Raw genomic sequence first — 24,337 nt, 5'->3', positions numbered from 1 at the left:
AAAGAATGTCTCCTCTTGTATAACTTCACTAGGAGTGTAGACTATAATTTTAATGAAAGTATTTAGTGCTTATCCTTGTGAAAGTTTAAAATTGTCCCACACCATGTTAGCTCACAAATCTAAATACTCTTTCATAAATCTAAAATCATATGGCGCACAGTTAGTTAAGCTTTCAGAGAGAAGTATTGTTAAAATACATAATTGCCATTATTTCTCATAGTTTTACAACCTGTGTTGCTTTTACTTCTTTCCCCTTTCACTAGAAATTTGAAGCAGAAACCATTGAAGTCTCAGGCAAAAATTGAATCTGAGCAGGAAGATTCTTTTACTCAACCTACCTCAAGCAGAGCCGCCTGTGTTGCAAGCCATAAAACGAATGCTAGCAATTACAACCATAGTTCCTCTGGTGAATCCTCTGATTCTGCATGCCTGGCATCCTTTGAAAGGAATGGAAAAGCTAGATCCACAACACTAACAAATTGTTCTGCATTATCATCAGGTCAGAAATTGAATCTGTTTCAGATTAGGATTTTCATCTTGGTCTTAACTGAATTGTCCACTAATGTTTCCTTTCCTTTATAATTGCTGTAATTTGCAATTACATTCTAAATTGTTAAACGAGGTTTGCATTTTTCATGTGGAATTTTTTTAGACAAGATTTCTATGCAGTTTGGTTTTTGTGTAATAAAGAATTTTGTGGTTTTTAATGAATTTTGGACACTTAATACATTATTGAATGTTATAAAAAGATCTGTGTACTAAACGTAGAAATTTCTGCTTTAAAATCTCACAGAATGCAGTAAGTTTACTTAACTTTTATTAATGAAAAAGCTTGCACCCAAGCAAAAATCTATCAATAGGATAGTTAGCTTCTTAGAGGCAGAGTTATCTTGGTTGTATATCTGTTTTGCAGTCAAGTGGATGGGGTTTTTTTTAGCTTTTATATGGGGATTCACAACAAAGCTGAACTGAGTAAGATTGATGATAACAAAAAGTTGACCTCCTAACTCCATGGTTACTTGATGGTTACTTGATGCTCTTAAGTCTTACCAAATAGAAAAATAGAATTTCTTCATTTGAAGCAGCTGTTCTAGGAAAGTGGTTGTAGTGAATGGATGTCTCTTATTTAAGAGGAAAACGTAGTGTATTTGAGAAGTGGTACTAAATAAAATACCGTTATGCACCCATATATGTTACATAAAAATTGTCATCCAAAATTAGCAAATGTCAGAAGTTCCCCGAGACATAAAAGCCTTTCTGTCTTTTCCTTCTTCCCCTACACCTCACCTTGACAAAAATTCAGCTTCTTTCAAAGAATAAGAATGCAAGTCCTGCTAAAGGAGATCTGTCAGAATATGTTTTGTGTTGGTTTTTAACATGCTTTTCTCCCAATTCCGTTATTTGGAAACAGCTGTGTTATTTTACCTGAAACTTAAATACAGGTTAAAGAAGCTTCACTTTTTTATACAGTGTTCACTGAACACTGTATAAAAAAGGAGTGGTATCTTTTGTAGAGCTATCAGTTTCATACTTCTAAGACATTAAGGCATGATAGTGCATTGTAAGATAATATTGTGAAGAAATTTTGAAGATTTCCTGGATCAGCAGAATGTAGCTCTTAACTGGAAGCTAACTGTATGTTTAGAATTCTAATTGACAATTTTTTTTTTTTAACAGAAAGTGAAATAGAAGGTTCTTTGGTTTCTTCATCTACTTCTTCTTCATCTTCATCCTCTACAAGTAGCTCAGAAGACAGCAAAGAAAGCTCTGTGGCTCTTGTGTCACCTCCACTACACAATGGTGTATGTAGAAGAAAGAACAGCAATTGTAGGATAACTAGAAATCGAGCTGCTCAGAGAAAACAAATAGGTAAGATTTGAGTAGTTTTCTTGTGAACGGCAAATAACCCAAGTGTGTGTATGTATATAACTAAATGTAATTGGTATTTTTTTAAACTGTTGTATATGTAAGATAACATATTCTTCTTGATTAGTGGTAGTTCTGAAGCTCTCAAAATACTACACTCAACTTTTAAAAAGATGGTTTTTTTTCAGTACGTAGGGGAGGAGGGCAGAAACCAAGAGCCTAATGAGAGGGAATGTCTTGCAACATTTTATATCTTAATGCAAGTAAAAGCAATAATTCGTAAAGAAGTTCTAATTTTCACAAAACTAGAATGAATGTGAAATTATGACATAACTAAATAATTTCTCTTGGCAGACAACAAAAGCACATAACTGTTACTAGGCGTATATTTCATTTGTCATGTCTGTGGGTTGAACCTGTTTCAGATTTGACAAGACTTAAGAAGCTGCTATTTTTATATTTAAGATATTAATCTCTCCTTTCCTTTACAGGAACACTTCTTCAGGAGAATGGGAATACAAGAAAAACTGTCAGGAAAAAGTTATATGGAAGTGACTCTGAAAATACTTCGGTGGTGACATCTGAGTCGCTCAGTAATAGTACTGGTAGACATAGAAAAACTCCACGCAGAAGTGCTGCTGTAGCTGCTAATAAGTTAAGGCTAATGAGTGATGTGGAGGAAGAGGTTTCAAGCTCAGAAAGTATTGGCATTGGATGCAAGAATAGAAAACTGCCTCACCGAAATGCCTCAGCTGCAGCCAGGCGAATGTTACTGGAGGGGTCTGAGGATGATGTAGGCTTAAAGTCTGAAAGTGAAAAAGAAATAGAAGAGCAGCTTACGAAGAGGAAAATTCTTTCTCAACCTGGTTCATCTGCTGCACGAAGAAAATTTGTTAGTGAATCTGAGAATGGAACTTCGGATTCTGAGACAGACACAGAGATGAAGCAGAAAAACTGGCAAAGCAATGGTCATAAACAGTTACGTGGGACAGTCCATTCTGTATCTCCCAAAAGGAAAAGTCCCACCCTAGGCTTTTCAGAGGAGGACTCCAAAAGCCATAACTCAGAGGATGGGAGCAGTCAAAAAGTTTCTGACCAGTCAACATCTGCACATAATAAGCCTGTAGTGAGCAACTCTGAGGATGAGGTGGATTCTGAATCGGATAGATGGAATGGCAGAAAAGCAACTGGTCTGCAGCTTGCCGCTCCTGTAAAAAAAGCAAAAGTCTTGAGTGATTTAGAGGACACAGCAGAATCTGAAACAGAAGACAGAGAGGATGGGAGAAGTTTTGTCTTGGAGAGCTTGGTGCCAACTAGAATTGCAGGGAGTTCAAAATCTGGACCTGGTGCCAGCTTCAATCACTCTTCTGATACAGAATCTGAGACAGATTCCAATAACAGTAATTATTGTGAAACTTCTTCAAAAACAAAAAAGAGGAAGAGAAAAGGAAAAACAAAAACCATTAGAAAAGGTAAAATTTTTAAAGTTAATGCATTAACTCTTGATACTGACTAGATGAAGGAGACAACATAAGATTAATGACCGGATAATGACCGGGAGGATCTGGAGGACTATACAAAGTGTAATAGTGTTCCTTGTTGTTCTAAAATAACTATAAATGGGGGAAGGAGAACTGTAAGATATGATGATGATGACGACAGTGTCTAGAAGTCTAGACAGTTTTGGAACTGGGAGGTTACCAAACACAGCACTGAGAGAAAACTATTAGTTTGGTGTAGTTCTGTGGTATTTAGAATTCAGACTGAACGCTGGCCGTTCTTATGCAATTCAGGTGATACTTTTCTCTATGAAAAGCTTGTCATTAAATCATGATTGTTCTTTCCATATTTAACTTTCACTTGCTTCTTTATGTAGCAGTACACTAACTAATACTAAAATACTTATTCTGAAGTAATATTGCTGGGCGTGCGTGTTGTGACAGTTAAATTTGAGAAGCACTGGCTTTCAGGTTGTTTGCACAAAACTAAGCGATGTTCTAAAGGGTGCTGTGAACAAGTTCGATGGTATGCAGCTTAAGGTAGCAGAAAATCTCAAAAGAAGCAGTACATTCTCTTTCTTTGGCCTCTTGTTTTGAGAATTTCAGTAATGAAAACCCTCTGGTTTGTAGTCCTGTTACCTTGAGTTTGTGGGTAAAGTAACAGTTCTTACTTCAGATTATCTTAATTTTCTGCTGAAATTTTCTGTGCTAAAGCAGACTTAAACCGTTATTTTCAGTTGAAGTAACTTTATTTTCATTTATAGTCTTTCAAAATGAATTTGATTGAAAGGTGTTATAATTATTCTTACTTCCATGGTGTGCACTGGAACCTGTAACTTGATTTGACTTTTGGATTTTATTCTATCAGTGATGTGTAGTGTCCTTAAGACAGACAGGCACTTTGATGCTGCATTAGTAGTGTTCCGATGCATGTCTGGCTTTTCCCAGATTTAACATACAGGGGTTTGGGTGGTTTTGGGTGGTAGGTTGTGTGTGGGAGGGGTGCTGTTACTGATACAGTGGTGACCCTTCTATTCCTTGCTTGCTTTAGTTTCATAGGTTCATGGATGTCTAAGCAGTGTTGTATCTAATTGAGCGTCATGTCAGTGATCTAACTACATTATCATACTGATAAGACATTACATGAGAAGATCTCTGTAAAGCAGTTAACAACAGCCATGAAGGGCAGAAATTCCAGATAGTTGCAGAAGCAAGATTTACCATTCCACTTGTTTCGAAAAGTTTAGTTCTTTGCTTTTTGTTTTTTCTGTAATTTTGTCTGTCACTTAAATGCTTTTGTGTGCTGGCTGACACATGATTTGGAGATTGGTTTTTTGGAGTTTTTTTAAGCTTATCAGAATGATGCTAAGATTTATTAAAACAGGGTCTGTACATTATATGTCTTCAAATTGCTAGGGGATCGGTCGTCACTCTACAATTTGAAAGACTGTTCAGAGGTTGGTGTTTGGCCTAATCCTTCCAAACCTGTCACTGAATCACAGACACCAGATTATGAACCTCTAAAAACTCCTTAGGAATTTTAACTGTGGTTGGGGGGTTTGGGTTTGTTTGGTTTTTACCACCCCCACCCCCCCCCAAAAAAAAAAAAAAATAAATTGTGAAAGATCTTAAGCGCTCTTAAAAGTGCTCTTGACTTGAGAGAATACCCATAAGTGGCAATAGATGCAGTTGGATCATTAGCTTTTTCTATGTCTTTCTTCAAGTGCAAGTTGTCAGTATGCTTCGCAGTGACTAAAGCAATTTTTTCAGGCTTTGAGAGCTCTCGTGACTTGCAGTTTTCCTAAAAAGGAAAATTAGTATCTTCAATGTACAGGATTGTATTGTGTGAACTGTTGCACACACTTTTACGTAGCATTTATTTTTATTTTCAAGACTTCATTGTATAGCTTTTGTTTTATTATCATGGTGCAAAGACTAATCTTTCCCAGCTGTCTTTGTCGCGGATCCTGATGTAGAATCCTGCCAACTACGCCAGTTTGTTATGGATGAGTGGAATGTACCTCACTCAAAAGAGAGAAGGGGCAGTATGTTTTATTGAGGTAAAAATTTGACAAGAGTTCAATAGATTCGATGGAATTTAACAAAGTTTGACAGTGGTTTACTAAGGTTCAATAAGTTTGATGGCAAGGTTCACTTCATTATTTACTGCATGGAAGAAACATACAAAGGAAAATTGAGTTAGCAAAACTTACGAAGTTTAACAAGCTATTAGTCACTTACCGAGGATCTGTTGCGGCAAGGAATTCCTCAGTGTTGAGGAGTAAGGGATCTCTCTGCCTTGGGCAAGGAAGGATCTCTGAGTCTCAGGTGAGGAGTCTCAAACTGTGAGAGGCATCCCTGCTCAAGGGGAGAGTCACCTGGTGTGCAGTCCAGCTGCAATTCAGGGGGAGCTCAAATCTGGCTCGTCCAGCGATCTGCTGTTGGTAAAAGGTCTCTCTGCCTTGAGGATCAACCTTGAGAGGTGTCCCAGCTCAAGGGGAGATCACCGCCATGCAGCCACACTGCCTAGCAGGGAGAGCTCAAAGAAGGTTCACACAGGCTGTCATAGCTATGGAATGAAGCGGTTGGCTCATAGTCAAATCACACACGATGGAAAGGTAGGCATGAGGCTCCTCATACCCACAACTTTCTTTGGTTTTTGATAAATGAGTTTTGGAAAAGCCACCTGTTATTTATGCATTAATCGCATGATCGGTGTTCCAAACTCATATGTATTGATGTTTACTTTGTCACTCTGTTCCTTTGTGGGTTTTCGGAGAACAGGTTGAAACTAGAGGAGTTCTTGGCCTGGCTACAGCTCAGGCCTTTACCTCCTTTGGAGCCTGTACCAACTACCGCTAGTTTGGTTAAGGGGTCGAGTACATCCGTCACACTTCTTCACCCATCAGCCTCAAACAAAGCCATCTGCATTGTTTAGCCTCAACACCTGAGTTTACAGGAATTTAGTGCCCTGCAAATAGTTATCAAAAGGCTTTAGGGGAATTAAAGAAAAAAAGGTACTCAAGGTCAAGGGGGCTGGCTGGTTGTTTTCCATATCAAGCATACAAAACAGAATTAAACTTTTCTGGTTCACATAATATTCAGTCAGAGTTGAAGACTGTCATGTTTTGGAGCAAAAATTCCTATCGGTGTTTTCAGTTACTTCCTACATCACTTAATTTGGCAATTGAGAGAAGAAAAAGCCATCATCAGTACTGCATTATAAAAGAGTAAAATCTTTCTGTATCCAGGCTGCTTCCTTTCCAGCATTCAGTGCTGCCTTGCAAAAAAATAAGGTGGGGGAAAGGATTATTTTTGACAGCATGTTTTTTTTTTTTTCTTCCAGACTGAGTAAATTTTTAACAGCCTTGTGAGTTTGATTCACATTTTTGTGCTCTCAGGTAGTGGCTTTGATACACACTTTGTAATGCAGCGGTTTAAGAATATTGAGAAGAAAATGATTCTCTTAAAATGGTTTTCCACAAGGAATACTTACTTACTTTTGTACTAAAAAGATCTTAGTATTTATAGCTGCTAAACATACTGAAAACATTTCTTAATGTTTTAACATTAGCAATGTGAAAGGATGCCAGATGGACCTGAGGAGCAGCAATAAAGAGCTGCTGAGTTCTGTAATTGGCTCTTGAACTCTAGACTTGTCAGAACTATGTTGCCATAGTTGCTTTCTAAAACTTAAGAAAATTGGGGGGAAAAAATCTTGTAATAGCTTTATAGAATTGAAAATCTTACTTGAATGTGCTTCATATGTCAAAACTCCTGAGTCAAATATAAAACTTTCTGGGGTTTTTTTTGGAGATTTGTACCATTACTTTGAGAAGATTTGAAGAAACTTTTAATATAGCAAAAAGGGAAGGTATTTGTACAAATACTTCATCTAGTGGGAATTTGTAGCTTTTGGAGTAGACAATTGGTAACCTTTCCCTTATCAAGCTTGTCTAACATCTCATTTTTAAGGGGGAAGACAAGACTGGTTAATTCTTAAAACTTTCCTTACAGTTCTCATGTAAACATTTCCTGTGAAATATGTAGAAGCTGTCCCACTGGGTAGCCGACATTGAGCTTTTGGTCTCTTTAGCTTGTCCTTTGAATGTAACGTGGATGTTTTAACTGTTTATATTGTAGTGATTTAAAGCTTGATGAAAATCTGGTTTCTCTCCTCTGTAGCTTCTGCTGTATTGTACCTTTTATGCCCATGGGTGTGAAATGTTAATTTGTCTTCCAGCTTTAACTTGGCACAAAACTCCTTAGTCACATGTTGTCTCTTAAACTTCTTGGATGCTTTCTTTTTTTTTGTTAATTCTCATCCTTTTACTTTGGCCATAGCTTCTTTAGTAATCAATGTTCATCCGCTAGGTAAAACTGCCAATCATAAAAGCAAATTCAGCATTGTTTTCCATGTGCAGTTGGTGCTAGACGTTGGCAAGTAGCAATATGTATTATCAGTTAGTTGCCAAGGGCTGCATTTGCTTAATGATCGTAACATTACCAAAAGTTTTAATGAGAATCAGGAAGAAAAAAACCAGTGTATTTTTTACTTGGATATCCACCTTTTTGCTTTAAGGGGGCTGATTTATTATGGAACAGTCTTACTTTGTACCAAATGTTTAAAATCCCCTGCCCTATATAACTACCCAAATGTTGAGGCACACACAGAGCAGAATGTCAGTTTTTTGTGTTACCAAAACTTTTAAGCTGATGCTCTCTTAAAACTCTTAAATCAAATTAATAGACCTCGTCTAAAGGAAATTCTTAAGGTAAGTAAGGGGCAAGAGCGAGTATCACTAAATTTCTACAAGGCCATGAAATACACTCTTTAAAAGTCAGTAAGGATAAAATACAGTAATGGATACTTGCATTGTTTGGGTCTTATTGCACAGTCATCTGCCAAGAGGGCTCAGTATACTGTTAACTTAGTAAAAACCTTGATGTTATGTTTCCAGTATGTCCAGAACCAGGATGGTTAAAGACATAGGGCCAAGTCTGAGACTTCTTTCACATGAAAAGGGGAATATATCATTGTCCTATACAGTGTTCCTTGTAGGCAGGTAACTTTCAGACATTTAGTTTTCTTTATGTTGTGAGTTATTCCCCCTGTTTTGTTGAAACATTAGTTGTCCTATATATGAACCGATAGCTAGCTTTGGACAATGGTTACTGTAAAACACAATATTTATTTTCCATTTCAGTTTATCTAATCTTTAATCTGATTTGGGATATTACTGCAGGTAGTCACAGAATTATTTTTAAATTAGTAGATGCCCTTTCTAGCTCATTTTTTCTCCTCAACAGTCAATGGATGCAACAACAGATGTGCTATTAGTACAGCCTAGTTCACTGTGGTTTGCCAAAGTGATGCATGTATTGCTCTTTTCTGAAGAGGCTGATAGTTAACTGTAAATAAGAAGCTCAACTTGTTTGTACTTCTAAAAGTTATCATTAGGTACTGCTGGAGTATATGCATGCTTTTATATAAATACATACATATAGGCACATATGTATTCATACAATATCTATTTTCAAATAAATATATATATTTTTATATATATATATATAAAAAACTATATATACACTACACAATTAACCAGCTAAGCAATTTATGTGGAAACTTTGCTTTGGTTATTTTTAAAATATATTTATAATATGTATACATACTACATGTAAAATATAGTATATTTTAATATATGAAACATAGTATATATAGTAGTGTAATGTATATTATATTTTATGTAATATGTATTATAGGTATATAGAATGTTTTTGTCTATATTAAAAAAACCCCAAACCCTAAAGCAAAGGTTTCACATAAATTGTGTAGCTAGTGGGGTGGGAAATACTTTGCGGACTGTAGTACACCCTGCAGATTAGCTGACTGGAGGTATGGCTGGATATTCCTACCCAGTCTTGCAGCCTGGACTTCCAAGTTTAGAGTTTGATGGCATGAATTCCAGGACAGCTCGTCACAATGGTAAACTTGGTGGAAAAGGCCTTCATATCCTGGTGCCTTTCTTTTAAATGCTCTCCCAGTTTTTGTGGGTAGTGGAGTTTGTTTAATCCTCTCTCTTCCCACCTGTGCAATCTGTTTGTCCCTTTGCAGCATTTAATTCAGGATGTTCATTGTGTAGTTTCATGAAGCTTTAATTAAAGCTTTAATTAAAAAAATAAGATGAGGTTTTTACAAATTTGCTCCCAATTTAAGATTTTGTATGCAAAGTATAGATTTAATATTCTGGCAGTGTGTTGCAGACTCCTTTATCTGGCTGGACTCCTTTATCCTTTAGTCTTGCATGCCATCTTATGAATTAGCTGCTGAAACTTTGAAAATAGAATCTGTTTATTATGATAAAGGCTATTTTTCTCAAAACATGCATCTATAAACACCTAAGCACCTACCTCTGTGAAAAATTGGCTAAAATCACTGTGTGCATTTATTTTTCTTCTTTTTAGCTGCCTTTCTTGGAATAGTTCCAGGAAAGTTGGAAACTTTAAAACTGTCTTTAAGTTTTAAACATTTATTTCTTCAGATGACCAAAGGGGATTAAGTTAGCACTCAGCATTAAGGCTGGGCAGTCTTTTCCACATTTCCAAACTGCCCTTCAAGAATGCGAGTGTAGCTCAAAGCAGATGTAGGGGAATCTTCAGATTTGGTATCTGAAGAGATTTTTAATATTGGTACTCAAGCTGGACATTTGAATTTGTGTCCCATAACTTCTTTTTTTTACATTCTATAATACATCTTCATTGCATTTATTCTTGTCAGAATTTAGGGAAAATGTTGCCCTGTCCTTACCTCACAGGTGAGGAATTGGGGAACAAGAGACTACAAATGACTTGCAGTGTTAACACTTCTGGTTAAGCCAGACAGAAGGAGCAAGGAACTGAACCCTTACTTGGTTTTAAGTCTCAGGCTAGTGTTCCCATGTCTGTGTGGCTGTCATTCTCAGAAGGTATTTGGCCATTAGCATTCAGACAGTTGGAACAAAGTTAGCAAGACAAGCTTGTTTCATCCCTCTGTAAAGGAAGATGAGAGAGCATGCCCTCTATAAACTCATTTTCCTAAACTTCTACTTGAAAAAATATTTAGTTGCCTAGCGTTCTGCAAATATACATCAGCTGCCGTGATTTTTCCCTCTGTTTGCTGAGTACAAGTACAGAATCATCAAAAGTAATGAGTTTAAGATAGAATAAAATTGACTGTTATCAGGGAATAATAGGCTAATATAATGTAGGGGCTTTAATGGAGCACATTTTTATCCATTTTGCTCATAAAATCAGAAACAGCTACAAAGAAATATGGAGATGGATAACAATCTTGGGAAAACTAAATCTTGGGAAAACTAACTTTGCAAAACACATTTCTGCTAAAATAGCAAAATTTGGGATTTTCTTAATCAAGTCTGTGCAAATTAATTTACTTCAAGAACTTCTGCTCTTAATTTTTATTGATACCTATGAGTAATTGTGTTTTATTTAGAAGGTAAAAGTTTAAACCATTGAGCTTCGTAGCATCATTCACATTATTTACAGGCTGAATATTTGTTTTAAAACCCAACGTAAGAAGCAAGTGCTATATTAAAAATAAAAATACTGAATGGAAGATTCACTGTTAGAAGCAATCTTACTGTTTAAGTCACTAAGGAACTGAACTGTTTAAATGTTTCCTGTGTATGTGAAACAATTCTAAAATTGTGAAATCCATCCGGGGCTTGTGTCTACACAAAGTATTATCATCTCTTTTTTAGGAAAAAATATCTAAAATGTGTAATAATTAATTTTGAAAGGTTATTCTAGTAAGAAAATGATAGCTTCTAATGATAGAAGCATTAGTAATATGAAAGCATTTGTTTGCTAAGTTTTAGGTAATTTGTAATTTCTAAGATAATTACTAGAGTGATGCTAAAGAATGTTACTTTCAAACCCTTTCATTATCTCAAAGCAAAAGAGTAATCCCGAGAGTTAAAAGTATGCCTGGGACTGGCTGACTGTATTTTTAGTAAAAGCTTAAGGTAAATTCCACGTAACAGTTGAAATTAAACAAGAGAATGCTTTTGTGTATTTTATTAAAGGTGGTAGTGTTTGTGCTTAATAAACTAATTATTTCAGGAATGTTAAGTTTTATTAAAAAACTTTTAAATCTTTATTTTGTAGAATCAGCATCTGAGGAGACTGGACAAAGTGCAAAAGTGCTCAGGAGCAGGACATGTATCATTAACTACAAGAAACACATAAAGCTGTCTAATGTGACTGAGAAGAAAAATCCACGCAGATGTGCCACTTTGGCAGCTAATAAGATTAAGATAATGAGCGATACAAAAGAAGAATTATCAAGCTCAGAAAGTGTTTACACAGTAAAAAAGAACAGAAGGCAGCTTCATGGCAATGTGTCTGCAGCATCCAGGAAGAAACTGATCGGCAACTTGGAGACAGATGCTTGCTTAAAGTCTGAGAATGAGAAAGAACAGCTTTCTAGCAGAAAAAAACTTTCCTGCCCCGAATCATCTGCTCCTAAAAGAAAATACATTAGTGAGTCTGAGAATGAAAAAACACAATCTGAAGCAGAGATAAAAGTGACTCAAAAGCAGAATGATAACCACAAGCAGACACACAAAACAGTCTGTGCTGCAGCTCTTAAAAATCTCAAGTACGACTCTTCAGAGGAGAATTCCACAAACCACAAGATGGAAAATGGGAGAAACTGGGGAAGTTGTAGTCAGTCAACTTCAGCTCACAACCATCATACGAGCAACTCTGAAGAGGAGGTAGATTCTGACTTAGCTAAACACAAAACTAAAAATATCAGAGAAGTATCCAATAAAGAGAGAAGAGCTTATTTCAAAAGATCAAAATTGGATGACTTCAAAGAAACAGCAGAATCTGAAACAGGGGGGAAGAAAGATGAAAAAAGCTCAGTATCAGAGAATGTGGAAGCACTTGGGACTGCAGGAAGTTCAAAAGCCAGTTTCAATTGTTCTTCTGACTCAGACTCTGGAACTGATAACAGTATCTATAGTGATGCCACAGAAACAAGAAAGAGGAAAAGGAAATCAGAAATTGTTAGAAAAGAAATTACTAATTCCTGCTCACCTAAGCCTTCCAGAAGACCCCAGCGAAGGAAACGTTGGAAACCTAACCAAGAAAATGACTCTGAAGATTTGGATTACACCAAATACAGAAGAGCTAATCGGCGTTCTAAGATAAGAACTCGGAACGGTGGTAGGCGGACTGTGAGATACGACGATTGTGACGACGACGATGATGACAGAGGTTTAGATGATGTAGATTGCGAAACGTAACCTTAAAAGGAAAAGCCAGCCCACTTTTTTTTTTTTATGGTAATAGCACTAGAACTCATGATGGATGCTGGCTCTTCTTTGTCCTACATTTCAGGGAATATATTTATATTTTTCTATGAAAAAGTTATGAATGTGATTAGATGATGACTTTCTCCTTTTCATATTTTGACTTGCACTTGCCTGCCCATGTAGCAGCATTTAGCACAGATGCCAAAATGTGCCTCATTATAGGGGCAATTTTTTGTCTTTACTGGTATTTTATTACATATAACGAGTAAAAAAATGTTAAAACACTGCGCAACAGGTTAATAGCAGTATGTTGAGTATTATTGTTATGGGTGCTGCAATGGAATACTACCTAGGTCATACAACATTCAAGAACAGATTTCAAACATCTCTAATGCTGTATGAAATCATATACAATAGTAACAGGCTTATAAATAATACTGTACACTATAAAAATCTGGCAGAGGCTAGCATTGCATCAAAAAAGTAATGAACGGTCACTAGGCTAATAACTTTACAACTTGTATTAGTACAGATGTTAAGTGTTCTGTACTTCCATTATTGATAACATGCAACTGGAACCAGTTACCAGTGAAAAAGCATATTTGCCAATTAAAAAGGCATGTTGGTGCTGGTGAAGAGAGGGTTTTATGCTGACAGGTAGTACTATCATCATTAATGTGACTTCTATACTGTAAACTTAAGAATATGAAATGCAGGTGAACTCTTGGGCCTAAGGGTTTTTGTGTGTTTTCTTTATAAAATAGAAAAACAAACAAAACACTTGTTCTGTTTTCTTTATGCGTAAAAAAGCTTGAGGTGCAGGATTCTTACATTCCAGACCTTTTTGCTACATTTCTGTTGTTCTTCCATATTTAAACTTTTAAGTGCTTTAATGTTAGACTTCTCATTGATTAAACCTTATCGGTTTCTGATTATTGCAGTACATCTCCTGTTTTTGAAATGTTTGGCTGTTGTTGACAAGAAATAATTCTTGCATAGAAGATAGGAGAAAATGTCTCCAGCGAAAATGTGTAAATTCTTGGTTGGCTGCGTATCAACTACGAGAACGCATACCACCTCTCAGCTCTTACCTTGCTTTTCCCTAGAGGTGTGCTGGCGGCAGCCCCACCGTTGCTGCCTTCGGTCCAACACCAGGCACTTGGTGATCTCCACCCCTTCCTAACTCTCCACTACAGGTTTCCTCCCTCTGCTCTGCTGGTTCCCTTTCTCACACTTAGTAAGACTTAGTGATTCCTGATCTTGTTGTTCAATAGTAGATAACATTAGAATATTAGATTTATCCTAACCTGGCTCATTTTAACTGAAATAGCAAGTTTGTGAATTAGTTTTCCAGCAGATTGGTCTGGTAGTAGCATATGGAAGGGGTTTTTTTTGGGGAAAAAAGGAAGTTAGTGCATCTGCATAATCACAGTCATTAATGCCAGAACTGCTTGTAGAAATGGAAGTGAAGTAATGGAGAAGGGAGTCTGACATGCTGCCTACCACCAGCCAGTGAGAACCATTTCTCCAACAATGTCACTGATGTTATGTGCCAAAAGGTATATTTACCATGACATCATTTTGGTATCTAGAATGCTATCTCAGTATAGAGAAATACTTTTTTTTTTTTCTTAAAACTTCTAGATGAAGTCCAAAAATAACCTAGTTTATATCATTCTTGCCCCAGGAATTTTCTTTATTTAGAGCATAGTCCTTAATATGATACGGTAGAATTTTGTAAATTCAAGATACATGTTTATCTGAATTCTTTAAGTTGGTGTCTGAAATATGAACACAGTTGTGTTTAGTGATGAAACTTTGAGGTGGCTTTGTTTATCTTTTAGGGGCAGCTTTGTTAAAAGAGAGTAAGTCAACTGGTATTTTTATATTACCCATAAACTGAATGCGTTGTTCAGCAGCTGCTGCTGATCAATGTTCTATGGAGTATAACCTCCAGTATAGGAATAAATACTGGTATAATAGCTCTTAAGTGAACGTCAGACTTTTTATTAATCTTAAGTTTAAACAGCTAAAATTGGACTGGTAGTTTGTATTTCTAATTCGGGCTTAGATTTTAAAAAGATGCTTTTCTTTCTCGCCCTTTTTCAGATGCTGTATTCTCTGTCATACCGCACTCATGCACTGCATGTTCATGCTGATCCCTGAAAGCTGGGAGAAGGTTCTGGCCCCTATATTTATATATCCGAGAGGGAATTACTGGCTTAGGGACCATAACACTTTATGAGCAAAGCAAATGCTGTTTTGTATTTCCTAATTTTATACATACAGAGGGGTTCCAAAGAGCCAGTATGAGGAGTAAGGATTAAACTGGAAAGGGACTTTCACCCTCTAACAGTTTGATTTTTTTTAAATTTATTTAAATGAACATGCTTACTCTTACCAGAACTGGCTCTTCTAAGACTTACAGAAAGCAGTTTTTTCATCTTCCTGGTAACTTTAATCCTTCAGCATTCTTTGTTTGGTCTAGCTGTACTCAGGGAAGTGAAGTGATCTAGTAGACCTGTAACAGTTGTATCTTTATTTAAACCTGCTTAATGCGATGCAGTTGTAAGATGTGGGATTTGGGGGTGGCGGGGGGGGGAGGTGTGTTTGTTTTTTTAAAAGCAGGACGTGAGTCTGGGATAGCAGGCAGGCGAGCAGGCACTGTGAACACAGGAAAATACTAAAAGTGCAAGACAGAAGTGTAGGAGAATCAAATTCTTTAGTATTAAAGACTCCTATGATGTACGTGTGGAAGTGGATAACAGTAAAGCTATACGTAAAACGGTAACGTCACTGTACTTTTATTTGCACACGCCTGGTACGGTCGGCCTCGCTGTATTTGGGTTTCTGCCTAGGTATGCCGTACCGGCCGTGTGGAACGCCCTGGCCGCCCCGCCAGCCCTCCGCCCCGCACCGCAGGCGGGGGCCGGGCCGGGTTCCGCTCTGGGCTGCTCCGTTCTGAGTAAGGGAGGCAAGCCGAGGTAGGCTGTGCCGAACCGGCGGGGCCTGCGCCCTCCCTGCTGCGGCTCCCCCGCCTTCGTCCCGCTCCTCTTCCGAGACTTCGCCGGCGCCGCTGCCCCGTAAAGCGGAGCCGCCGGTGGCTGGCACGGCGGCATCGCAGGCTGCGCCGGAGGCCGGTGCGGGTAGGCAGTACAAGGCCGGGAGAGGCCGTGCAGCGGGACGGGGGCTGCAGCAGGGAGGGAGGCCTTAGCAGGCCCCCCCGCCGCCGGGCGGGCCTTCTCTGGGGGCCCGGCGGTAGAAGCGGCCGTTTCGGGCGGCCCGGCCGCGGTTGCAGCCGCCGGGAAAGCCTCCGGGGCCCGCTCCGTTGGTGTGCGGGGCCAGAGCGTCACCAGGCGGAGCGGAACTCGGTGGTGCCGACGAACCAGAGTGTCTCGGCGCGCAGGCGCGCTGCGTGGCGGGGCGGCAGCGATGGCGACCTTCTTTGGGGAGGTGGTGGTGGCGCCGTCCCGCGCCGGCGTGGACGATGAGGAGTGGGCGGAGGAGGCCCGCGAGGAGACGCCCGAGGACCGGGAGATCCGCAGGGAGCTGGAGAAGAAAAGGTAGCGGTCCGGGGGGGGGCGGCGGGCACAGCCCCACGGGGCACCCCGGCCGCTCTCCTCGCCGCTGTGGTGCGGCCTCTCCCGCGACGGACCGCCAGGGGCGGCCTGGGCCTGGGCCTGGGCCTGGGCCGGGTAGGGTAGGGTAGGGTAGGGTAGGGTAGGGTAAGGTAAGGGGAGCGCAGCACCACTTCCCTCGGCCTCTTTTGCCAGGGAGATCGACGTCCTCTGGACCTTGAAGTCGGGCGCGTCTACGGAAAGCTCTGCCGCCGAGCCGTTTGTGTGCTCTAAATTTATAGTGGCGATAGGACACAACGCTGCAGGTAGGTGGTGCAAGCCGCAACAACAAACCCTCTGAGACTAAAATGCTGCTGTTCCTTTGCTGTTGGCTAAATTTGAGAAGGCAGGAGGTTGGAAGAAAGTGTGCCAGGACAATCCCTTTGCCGTAGTCTATTTTAACGTTGGTCTCTGCTGTAAGAATGGTCCTTAAGGGTGTCCAGCTCTTCATTTAGGGAGCGGAGTTTTAACACTGAGGCAGCTGAGCTGTCCAGAGGACGCCAAGGTTAGTCTGTACATGTAAAACACAGCTTTTGTAACAGCTGCTTATTCTTCCTGTCACAGCATGGTAAAATGATACATTTTCAGTTAAAGGGCAGAAGCAGAGTATGTTTTGGTTTTGGATTTTAGTTGGGACAACCCCCCTTTTCCTTTATCTGACTTTGGTAGACTCTCCTGGACTGTTTGTTAATTGGCAAAAGTTTCCTTCTGATAGTAGCAAGTTGCTCAGTGCAGTCTATAGTGTTTTGAAATAGGGATCTGTCAGAGATGTAAAATTATGGGTCAATAAGCTGTAATTTTTAAAATTTTTAATGAACAGTGAGGTGTTCTTTTTTTCTTGATTAGTCAGTCCCTTTTTCACATTCTAATTCCTCACTTGTTCAAAATGCCCTCTTTTAGGGTGGTTATTTACTCAGGCCTAGAGTCTTGAAACACCCTCTCCCCTTCCCACACACACTTACTAAGGTCTTGAGTTTTTTAATAGCTGCTTCCCTGTGGATATAAAGAAGTTTTAAGTCTTCTTTACATTTAGGTCACATTTAGATATCTAAGTTAACTTTACTAACTTGTTTTTTCTTTGTTCAGGTTTTTCCTTGAAAAATAGTTATAGATATTTTAGATCTGTCTTCTGTTGAACATAACTTTTGACAGGAATTTGATTTATGAACATTTGATTTGGCATCTCTTTTTGCCACTAAGTCATGCATACTCTTGCAGAGTCATGCATGTGTCTGCTTCCTAGAGCCAGTGTAATAGTTCTGCCTTGCTGGTTCAGTGATTTTTTTTTTTTTTTTTTTGAGAAATCTGTTATATCTGGTATGTCAAGAAGTATTAGAGACTTAATATTTACATCCTTAGTGTATACTAAAGGAATGAAAGTTGACTGTAGTGATACAATTCCTAAGAATACATGTTTTTGATGTTAGGGATCTCTATATGTCGAACTGCTCTTTATCTTTTAAGTCTTGATACGGTGAGGTTACTCACATTCTTGATCTTTGCTGGATTTGGTCAATAAATGTATGTCGATAAAAATAAGTTAACTACTTTTTTTTTTAAATTGAGATTGTAAAGAAATAATGTAATTCAGTTCATGTATTTATTTGTGGAACAGAGACTTTATTCTTTATAAATTAACAGTATTTATTGGTTTTTTGCAGCTTTCCTGTCGTCTTTTATTCTGGATTCTGTATGTTGGGAAGTAGTTGGAGTTGTGAAGCTGTGGAATGAGTGGTGTCGAACATCCAACACAACAAAGGTCCTCCCGACAGATTCTTTCTGTTTGTTCTACCGATTGATATCAGATCCGACAGTAAGTGACTTATGCATGAATTCCTCTATATTTTAGCTTTCTGAAAAAGAGAGCAACCTTCATCCACCCCCTACCCTGCCTAGGGCAAACAAAGCATTAAGGCTGCAGTATTCTGGATTAATCTCATCCAAAATCTGAAGGGTCATTATGCTCACTAAAACTCTTTGAAGTTCTGGCATGTGAAGTTCAGTACAAATAAGATGTGTTACAGCCTGATTGATTCACATCAGTTGTGAATGAAAAATTCTTGTTGAAATAGGGTTGAAGAAATCCAAGAAAAACTGAACAAGTTGTTGGCTGCATTCACATCATCTTTACATGTGATTATGAGCTGTTGTTGTGCTCTTTAAACCGCTTGCTTACGCAACTTTTTTTTTTTTAAGGTTTTGTTGTGCCAGTGTAGTTGCTACGTTGCTGAGGATCAACAGTTCCAGTGGCTTGAAAAGGTAAAACTGGCAAGACAACAAATTGAGCAATGAAATCTTAGGGGTAGGGATCTTCAACTTAGTATAAGTGCCTCTTTCTCTCTGATATTTACAATGCTGTCATGTTTAGAATAACTGTTTTCCCTGTGGCTTTCTTTTCTTAAATATTCAGCAAATGAACAAATTTACCATCTGCAGATTCTGTGAAATTCCTTTCTAGATGCTTCCAGTTTTATCTGCTGTGACTTACCAACTTTGAGCAATTACTTCTTTTGGACAGTTTCAATTTTGTTGCCCTTAACTACTTTCCAAGCCTTTTTCCTGTTTGGCTTAAATTTTCTATGGCTTATTTCAGCTCTGGGAGGATCCTTCCTTAAAAAATAATAACATTACTGCATTTGTACAGCTATCAAATGATCACCAGACAAACCTGTTGTGAAACTTATGATGGATAGTATCTTTACTAATGGGTGTGTTGTGTTCCTTTCACAAGGAGGAACACTGAAGGAAGGTGCCTCCAGAGCAGTATGTGTCCTATTTGTTCATAGCCTTAGTATGCTAAGTGCCTTACCCCAGCATCATTCAGGTACACGAACGCTGCTGGGTCATTCAGGTCCCTCCAAATACCGTGTTGATTTTAGTAAGATAAAGCCAGGGGGGAATGTTCTGGCTGTTGATTTTCTTTATGGATTTGGGTCACTGCTTAGCCCCAAGGAAGTATGGCTTATTTTGTCTTGCTGTCTGTCTTCTAACCTACCTTCCTTTAAATCTCTGCTGATCTGATGAACAAGCAGAGATTCTAAAGCTATTACGTTACGCTGAAGTTGTGTAAGGCTGTGGCTAGAGATACAAAGAGTGAGATAAAAAGCGGTGTGTCCGCTGAGAGCAAGTCCTCAACCTGAGCTGAGTGATACCTGCTCAGTCTAGCCTGCCAGGTGGCCTAGCCCCAGCGAGTGAGAAGGATTAATTGGTTGTGAGGGAGAACCATACGAGCATCTCGGTGTGAGGGAGCCAGAGAGATTATGAGAAGGCAAAGAGGATGGAAAACCAGGACAACTTCACTGAATGTTACAGGGTTTTCAGACCCAAGTTTGTGGAAAACTAGCCTTTTGTGGTTGCTTGGCTTGTTGAAGAGTTTAATTTGCTTTGCTTGGGGGGTAATGGTTCACTTCGAAGTTTAGAAACCCCAAGACCTAAAACATGATGGTTTTGCTGTATTCCACGCATTCTTGCACTTCATTTAAACTGGGATTACAAAAGAAAGATGACTGTGGTTTTGTTGTCTTCCCCATTTGTGTTTTTCCAGCTGTTTGCGCATATGTGTTAATTCAAATGTGGGTGTTCATGAACAGTAGGAGTGTGCAGTTTTATCACGTCAATGTTCTTGAATATTTTTAGACTTCATGATTATTGGTATTTTTAAATGTACAGCAGAAACGTTGTGCTAGTAATCTTCTGCTTTTAGTGTGAGTTACAGAACCTGTTCTGTATGCTTCATAAATTCTGATTCACTGGGCATCTTCACAGTCACTACCAGTCAGATTTTTACTTCTGTATGTTTTCTCAGTAAGTGAGCTCTGACAAAATGAGAACATACAGACTAAAGTTTCACAGTAATGCACACCAGCCAGTGTTTCCAACAAAGTAAATATACTGTAAATTGAAAATATGTGTGCTTCTGAAAAGTTATGTCAGTTTTATATTACAGCGGTAACACATTGATGCAAGGGAACAGTCAGCTTCCCTTCTGTGATTGGTACCATGTACAGAAACAGTGGAGTTTCTGTAGTGTTTACCAAATTCCCTATTTCCTTATTGATCATAAATCTTAACAGGACAGTGTAAAGGGAGGGTGCAAGGTTTATCATGCTTCTCCTCATTTTGACGTACGTTCTTTAAAAACAATGGAAGGCTGTGCAGCATGTTGGTGTTTTGTGACAGCATGCAATGGATCCAAAAGTTTGTTTTGTACAATGTTTTTGAAATTTGTTTCTTTGAATTTGAGGGAAACTGTGGAAAAATTAAGGTTCTCTTTCTCAATTCTCAAGTCAAATTGAATGTAATTAAATAAAATCTGAGTATTTGAAATGAAGACTCGTTTTAAATACTGCAGAACATCTGGGGAGCATGATTTCAATTTCGAAGGTCTTGCAGCTTAGCAAGCTGCCTTCCTGTCATAAGCAGCGTGGTTTTATTTGGAGTCCTTTTTCTTTCTACAGTCACCATTAGTAAAAATAGTAAGTCTTAATATATTTGCAGGTGAATAGAAAGTGCTGAAAACCTAAAGCCTCTCAAGAAAATCAATAGACTTGGTAAATACGTTAGCTGTTCTTTTGGTTTTTTATCTCCATTCCAAGAACAATGCATGTGAAATTTCTACCTGAAGGTTGTGATTCAGATTTTAGTTAGTCCTGCAAACCTGAATAAAACTGCCGTTTGCCATCTGCACTGAAATTGAAATGAATCTTTGTGTTTTTACGCTATTATTGTGAGAAGGTAAATTTTGCTTATGTATTAACATTTTTATTTCAGGTTTTTGGCTGTATGCAAAAGGAGGGCTTGCAAGTAACCATTCTTTCGACGTGTCCTGTAGCTGATTATAAAACTCAGGAATCCACTTTAACACTTCCATCTCCATTTCTGAAAGCCTTGAAGACAAAAGAATTCAAAGAGCAGGTCTGCTGCCCACTGCTGGAACAACCTAACATTGTGCGAGATCTTCCTGCTGCTGGTATTTTGCAATTCCAGTTATTTGCAAGACTGCTGGTGGCAACACAAAATTCACTTTGAAGAGCATCCCATTGCAATTAGAATTTTTACTTAAGTGTGTAAACTGGCTAACAAGTTAGTTTTTTGAAAATTAATTCCTAACAGTTTGACATCTTGCATGTTGCCTTGTAAAATAGGGACAAATTTCAAAACCACCCACAAATCCTTTTACCCCTTATGTGCGGAACATAAGTACTAGCAAATTCTTCAGTATAGCCTCACAAAGTGTATTGTATATTGGGGTTTCTGGGCATTTTACTTGTGAACTAAATGTGTTTTATTTTCATCTGAGCATCCAAACTGAGGCTTATAAAGTCCTTTCTGCATATTACAGGTAAAGTAGGTTTCACAGTGCTACTGATCGACCTCATGTAAAAGTTAGATTCAGTTTTATTATGTAATTTAATAAAAACCCAAGGCTTTTCATTATAGAGTACCAAATTAGTGGTAGCATCATGAGGAAAAACTTATCTGGCAGGAGCTAAAAGTGGATGATTTTTCTAGAGTAAGTTTATCTTCTTTGCACTTTGTTTTGAGTTTTTATGTTTGGTTGTTTTTTGGGCTTTTGTTTTGTTTTGTTTTACAGAAGCTCATAGTATTTTTGTTTACCAATAATATACAGTTTCCAGTTAAGGTATTTGCCAGGAAGAAATACCAACTGCATTTTACTAATTTTTGGTGGTTTATTTTCTTGTGTACCTGAGGAGTGAGGGATGGCTGGTCTAGCAGTCAGGATCCTGAGTAGTTAATTTGTAAACTTTCATGCTTTTGAAGTTCTGGCCAGTACACATGTGGTTTTATACACAGAACTGAGATTCCTTCTCTGCTGAATGTAACACACATTTTCTTTTGACTTGTATTTAGTTTTGAGTTATTGTCAAGTATGGCAGATTCCTGCAGTGCTGTATCAGTGCTACACTGATGTCATCAAACTGGACACAGTTACAATTGAAGCGTTCAAGCCTCTGCTTTCTTCTAAAATCCTAAAGAGTTTAGTCAAGGTAAGATTTCATATTTAAAAATTAATGGGAGGTTTGGTCTATTTTGGTCTGTCTTTCATCTCTTGCATTCTGCTGTTGATGTGCCCCTATGAGGATTCCACCTGAAAAGGCTGATGTATGTCATGTATAGACATGTACAGACTTTATTGACAGAGGACAATGATTTCTGGTATAGTACCTGCTGGAACTATTTACATCTCTTTATAAGTTGCTTAGAAATAATGAATCTACAGCTTCCCTCAATTCATTTTGACTTTTCAAACTTTTGTAGTGGTATTAGTATATCAGGGAGTAATTTCTTGTGATTGTTTAAGCTGCGCTTTTCTTTGGAGGTGTCTTATGTTAAAACCTTTAAATATGTTTATTTTTTTAACATTCTACATTCATATGCAAGATGGCTCTGTTCTAGCTCTGAATCTACCTGTCTTGTGCAATACATGAAAGCTTCTTAAGAAATTTATTTTGACCTATAACTTCTTTCTGGAATTAAAAGACAATTTCTAAAGATGATTCTTAACAGTTTTGCACTGATCAAGCAGCTCTGAAATCATGGCATTATAGCTGCTAAAGTGAATGTTTTGCTTCCTTCTGAAATGGTTTTACTTGAAGTATAGTTGATTCAAAACACTTCCCTCAGTTTTGCCAATTGAACTTACATTTAAATGACAGAAGAGGGTTGTGTGTACTGAAGTATTTATTTCAGCTTTAAATGTGGGAATTGCGAGTTAGTTTTCATTACAGCTTATACTGGTCTGCTAGCCTAACAGACTAGTACGTAAATGTTTAAACTCTGAAGGAAAGCAACAGCAAATATGCATATTGCTCTCATATATAAGCAAGGAGGAATGCAAATTAACAAATCCTGTTCTATGGTTGAGCTGCACATTCATTTGGAGCCTTTACCAGGTCTCTGGATACCTTCATTTGGAAGACCTGAGTTTTGCTCACAGTTAACATTTTAATCAAACTGATATTCAGAGTAATAAAAATTGAAATAGAGGACAGTGAGGCTTTTTTGTTGTTTTGTTACCAGCAGTGTAGCTAATGCTGATCATCTCTTCCTTTTCCTAGGATGTATCTGAAAGCACAAAGATTTTGAAGAAGTTACTGACAACCAATGAAACTCATAATAATATCTATATCTAAAGAGGACATTTATGACACAGACTGCACTTTCGTAAACTCCAGTTTCTTCTGTAGAGGACATTTTGGAATTGTAGTTGTTTCCTTAAAAGTGGAATAAATTCCAGTAGATTTTTACTTATGCACTCATTTTTGTTACTTTCAAATTCATCACTACAAACACATTTCTTCTGCATGGCTTGGGAGACTTTCTTCTGGAGCGATTTTAGGAAAGATACCTCGAGTATGAAAAGCAACTTCTTTTTCTCCTCCTGAAGGGATTGTCTTATCTAAATGTATACCTTTTATATGTAAAAGAGGAAATGCAGTTAAGGAATTCTGTCTATATGTAATGAGAACACCTATTTTTTACTTTATTTTGAGACACAAAAGTTTTCCTAATATTCAATACTCTTTAAAGATTTGTCCGTGATGGAGGAAGTATGCTCTGCATCTTTTTACATACATAAATATATATAATTTTGTGTGTGTGTATGTATGAATGATACATATATATGTATGTGTGCACATACATTTTTTTATATATGTGTTGATAGAAAATATAGTAAGAAAAGTATGGTAAATACCTTTAAAAGACTTACTAGTGGAAAATAATCTTAAGCTTGCTTTAAAAATTAGTAGGAGGCAGGAATGTGGAGCTGGTTTGAACTACATGGAAGGGCTGTGAGTTGGATTCACCGAGTAGATCGTCCCAGGTGTTTAGGATGCTGCTGCCTGCAGATCTGGCAGGAAGAGAGATGTGCCCACATTCAGATACTGCAGCTCCCATTTGCAGTGCCTTGCTGAGAGCTCGCCTTTGTTGGCAGTTTCAGCTTCAGACCTTGACCAGGAGCCATAGAGGCACAGGAGCGTTCCCTGCTGTCAGATCTCTCAGAATGGTGAGA

The 24,337-nt window shown here is 38.2% G+C and overlaps 2 protein-coding genes across 4 annotated transcripts in view; both read left to right on the top strand.

The window, feature by feature from the left end:
- Positions 1–14,705, top strand: part of BRWD1 (bromodomain and WD repeat domain containing 1) — a 62,564-nt gene extending 47,859 nt beyond the window's left edge. The window contains exons 38-41 of one of the 2 annotated variants that reach the window (XM_072846719.1): positions 264–499; positions 1,678–1,869; positions 2,358–3,338; positions 11,532–14,705. In XM_072846719.1, coding sequence (XP_072702820.1) covers positions 264–499; positions 1,678–1,869; positions 2,358–3,338; positions 11,532–12,676 — 2,554 coding nt within the window. In that variant the 3' untranslated portion in view covers positions 12,677–14,705. The remainder of the gene's footprint in view (positions 1–263; positions 500–1,677; positions 1,870–2,357; positions 3,339–11,531) is intronic. The other variant, XM_072846723.1, reaches the window with a different exon arrangement.
- A 1,151-nt stretch (positions 14,706–15,856) lies between these two features.
- Positions 15,857–23,570, top strand: PSMG1 (proteasome assembly chaperone 1). Of its 2 annotated transcripts, XM_072846756.1 has the most exons (7): positions 15,860–16,248; positions 16,459–16,568; positions 17,964–18,115; positions 18,499–18,561; positions 21,073–21,271; positions 22,174–22,310; positions 23,382–23,570. In XM_072846756.1, exons 1-7 carry the CDS (start codon positions 16,118–16,120, stop codon positions 23,454–23,456), a joined length of 867 nt encoding a protein of 288 aa, XP_072702857.1. In that variant the 5' UTR covers positions 15,860–16,117; the 3' UTR covers positions 23,457–23,570. The 2 variants fall into 2 exon arrangements, with proteins under 2 accessions (XP_072702864.1, XP_072702857.1); XM_072846763.1 differs by lacking the exon at positions 16,459–16,568 and having other exon boundaries at positions 15,857–16,248.
- Positions 23,571–24,337: the final 767 nt, after the last annotated feature.

This window comes from Ciconia boyciana, chromosome 1, assembly GCF_034638445.1.
Source record: "Ciconia boyciana chromosome 1, ASM3463844v1, whole genome shotgun sequence".
Classification (NCBI taxonomy): domain Eukaryota; kingdom Metazoa; phylum Chordata; class Aves; order Ciconiiformes; family Ciconiidae; genus Ciconia; species Ciconia boyciana.
The sequence above is the reverse complement of the archived record's forward strand: the minus strand, read 5'-3'. Positions and strand labels throughout refer to the sequence as shown.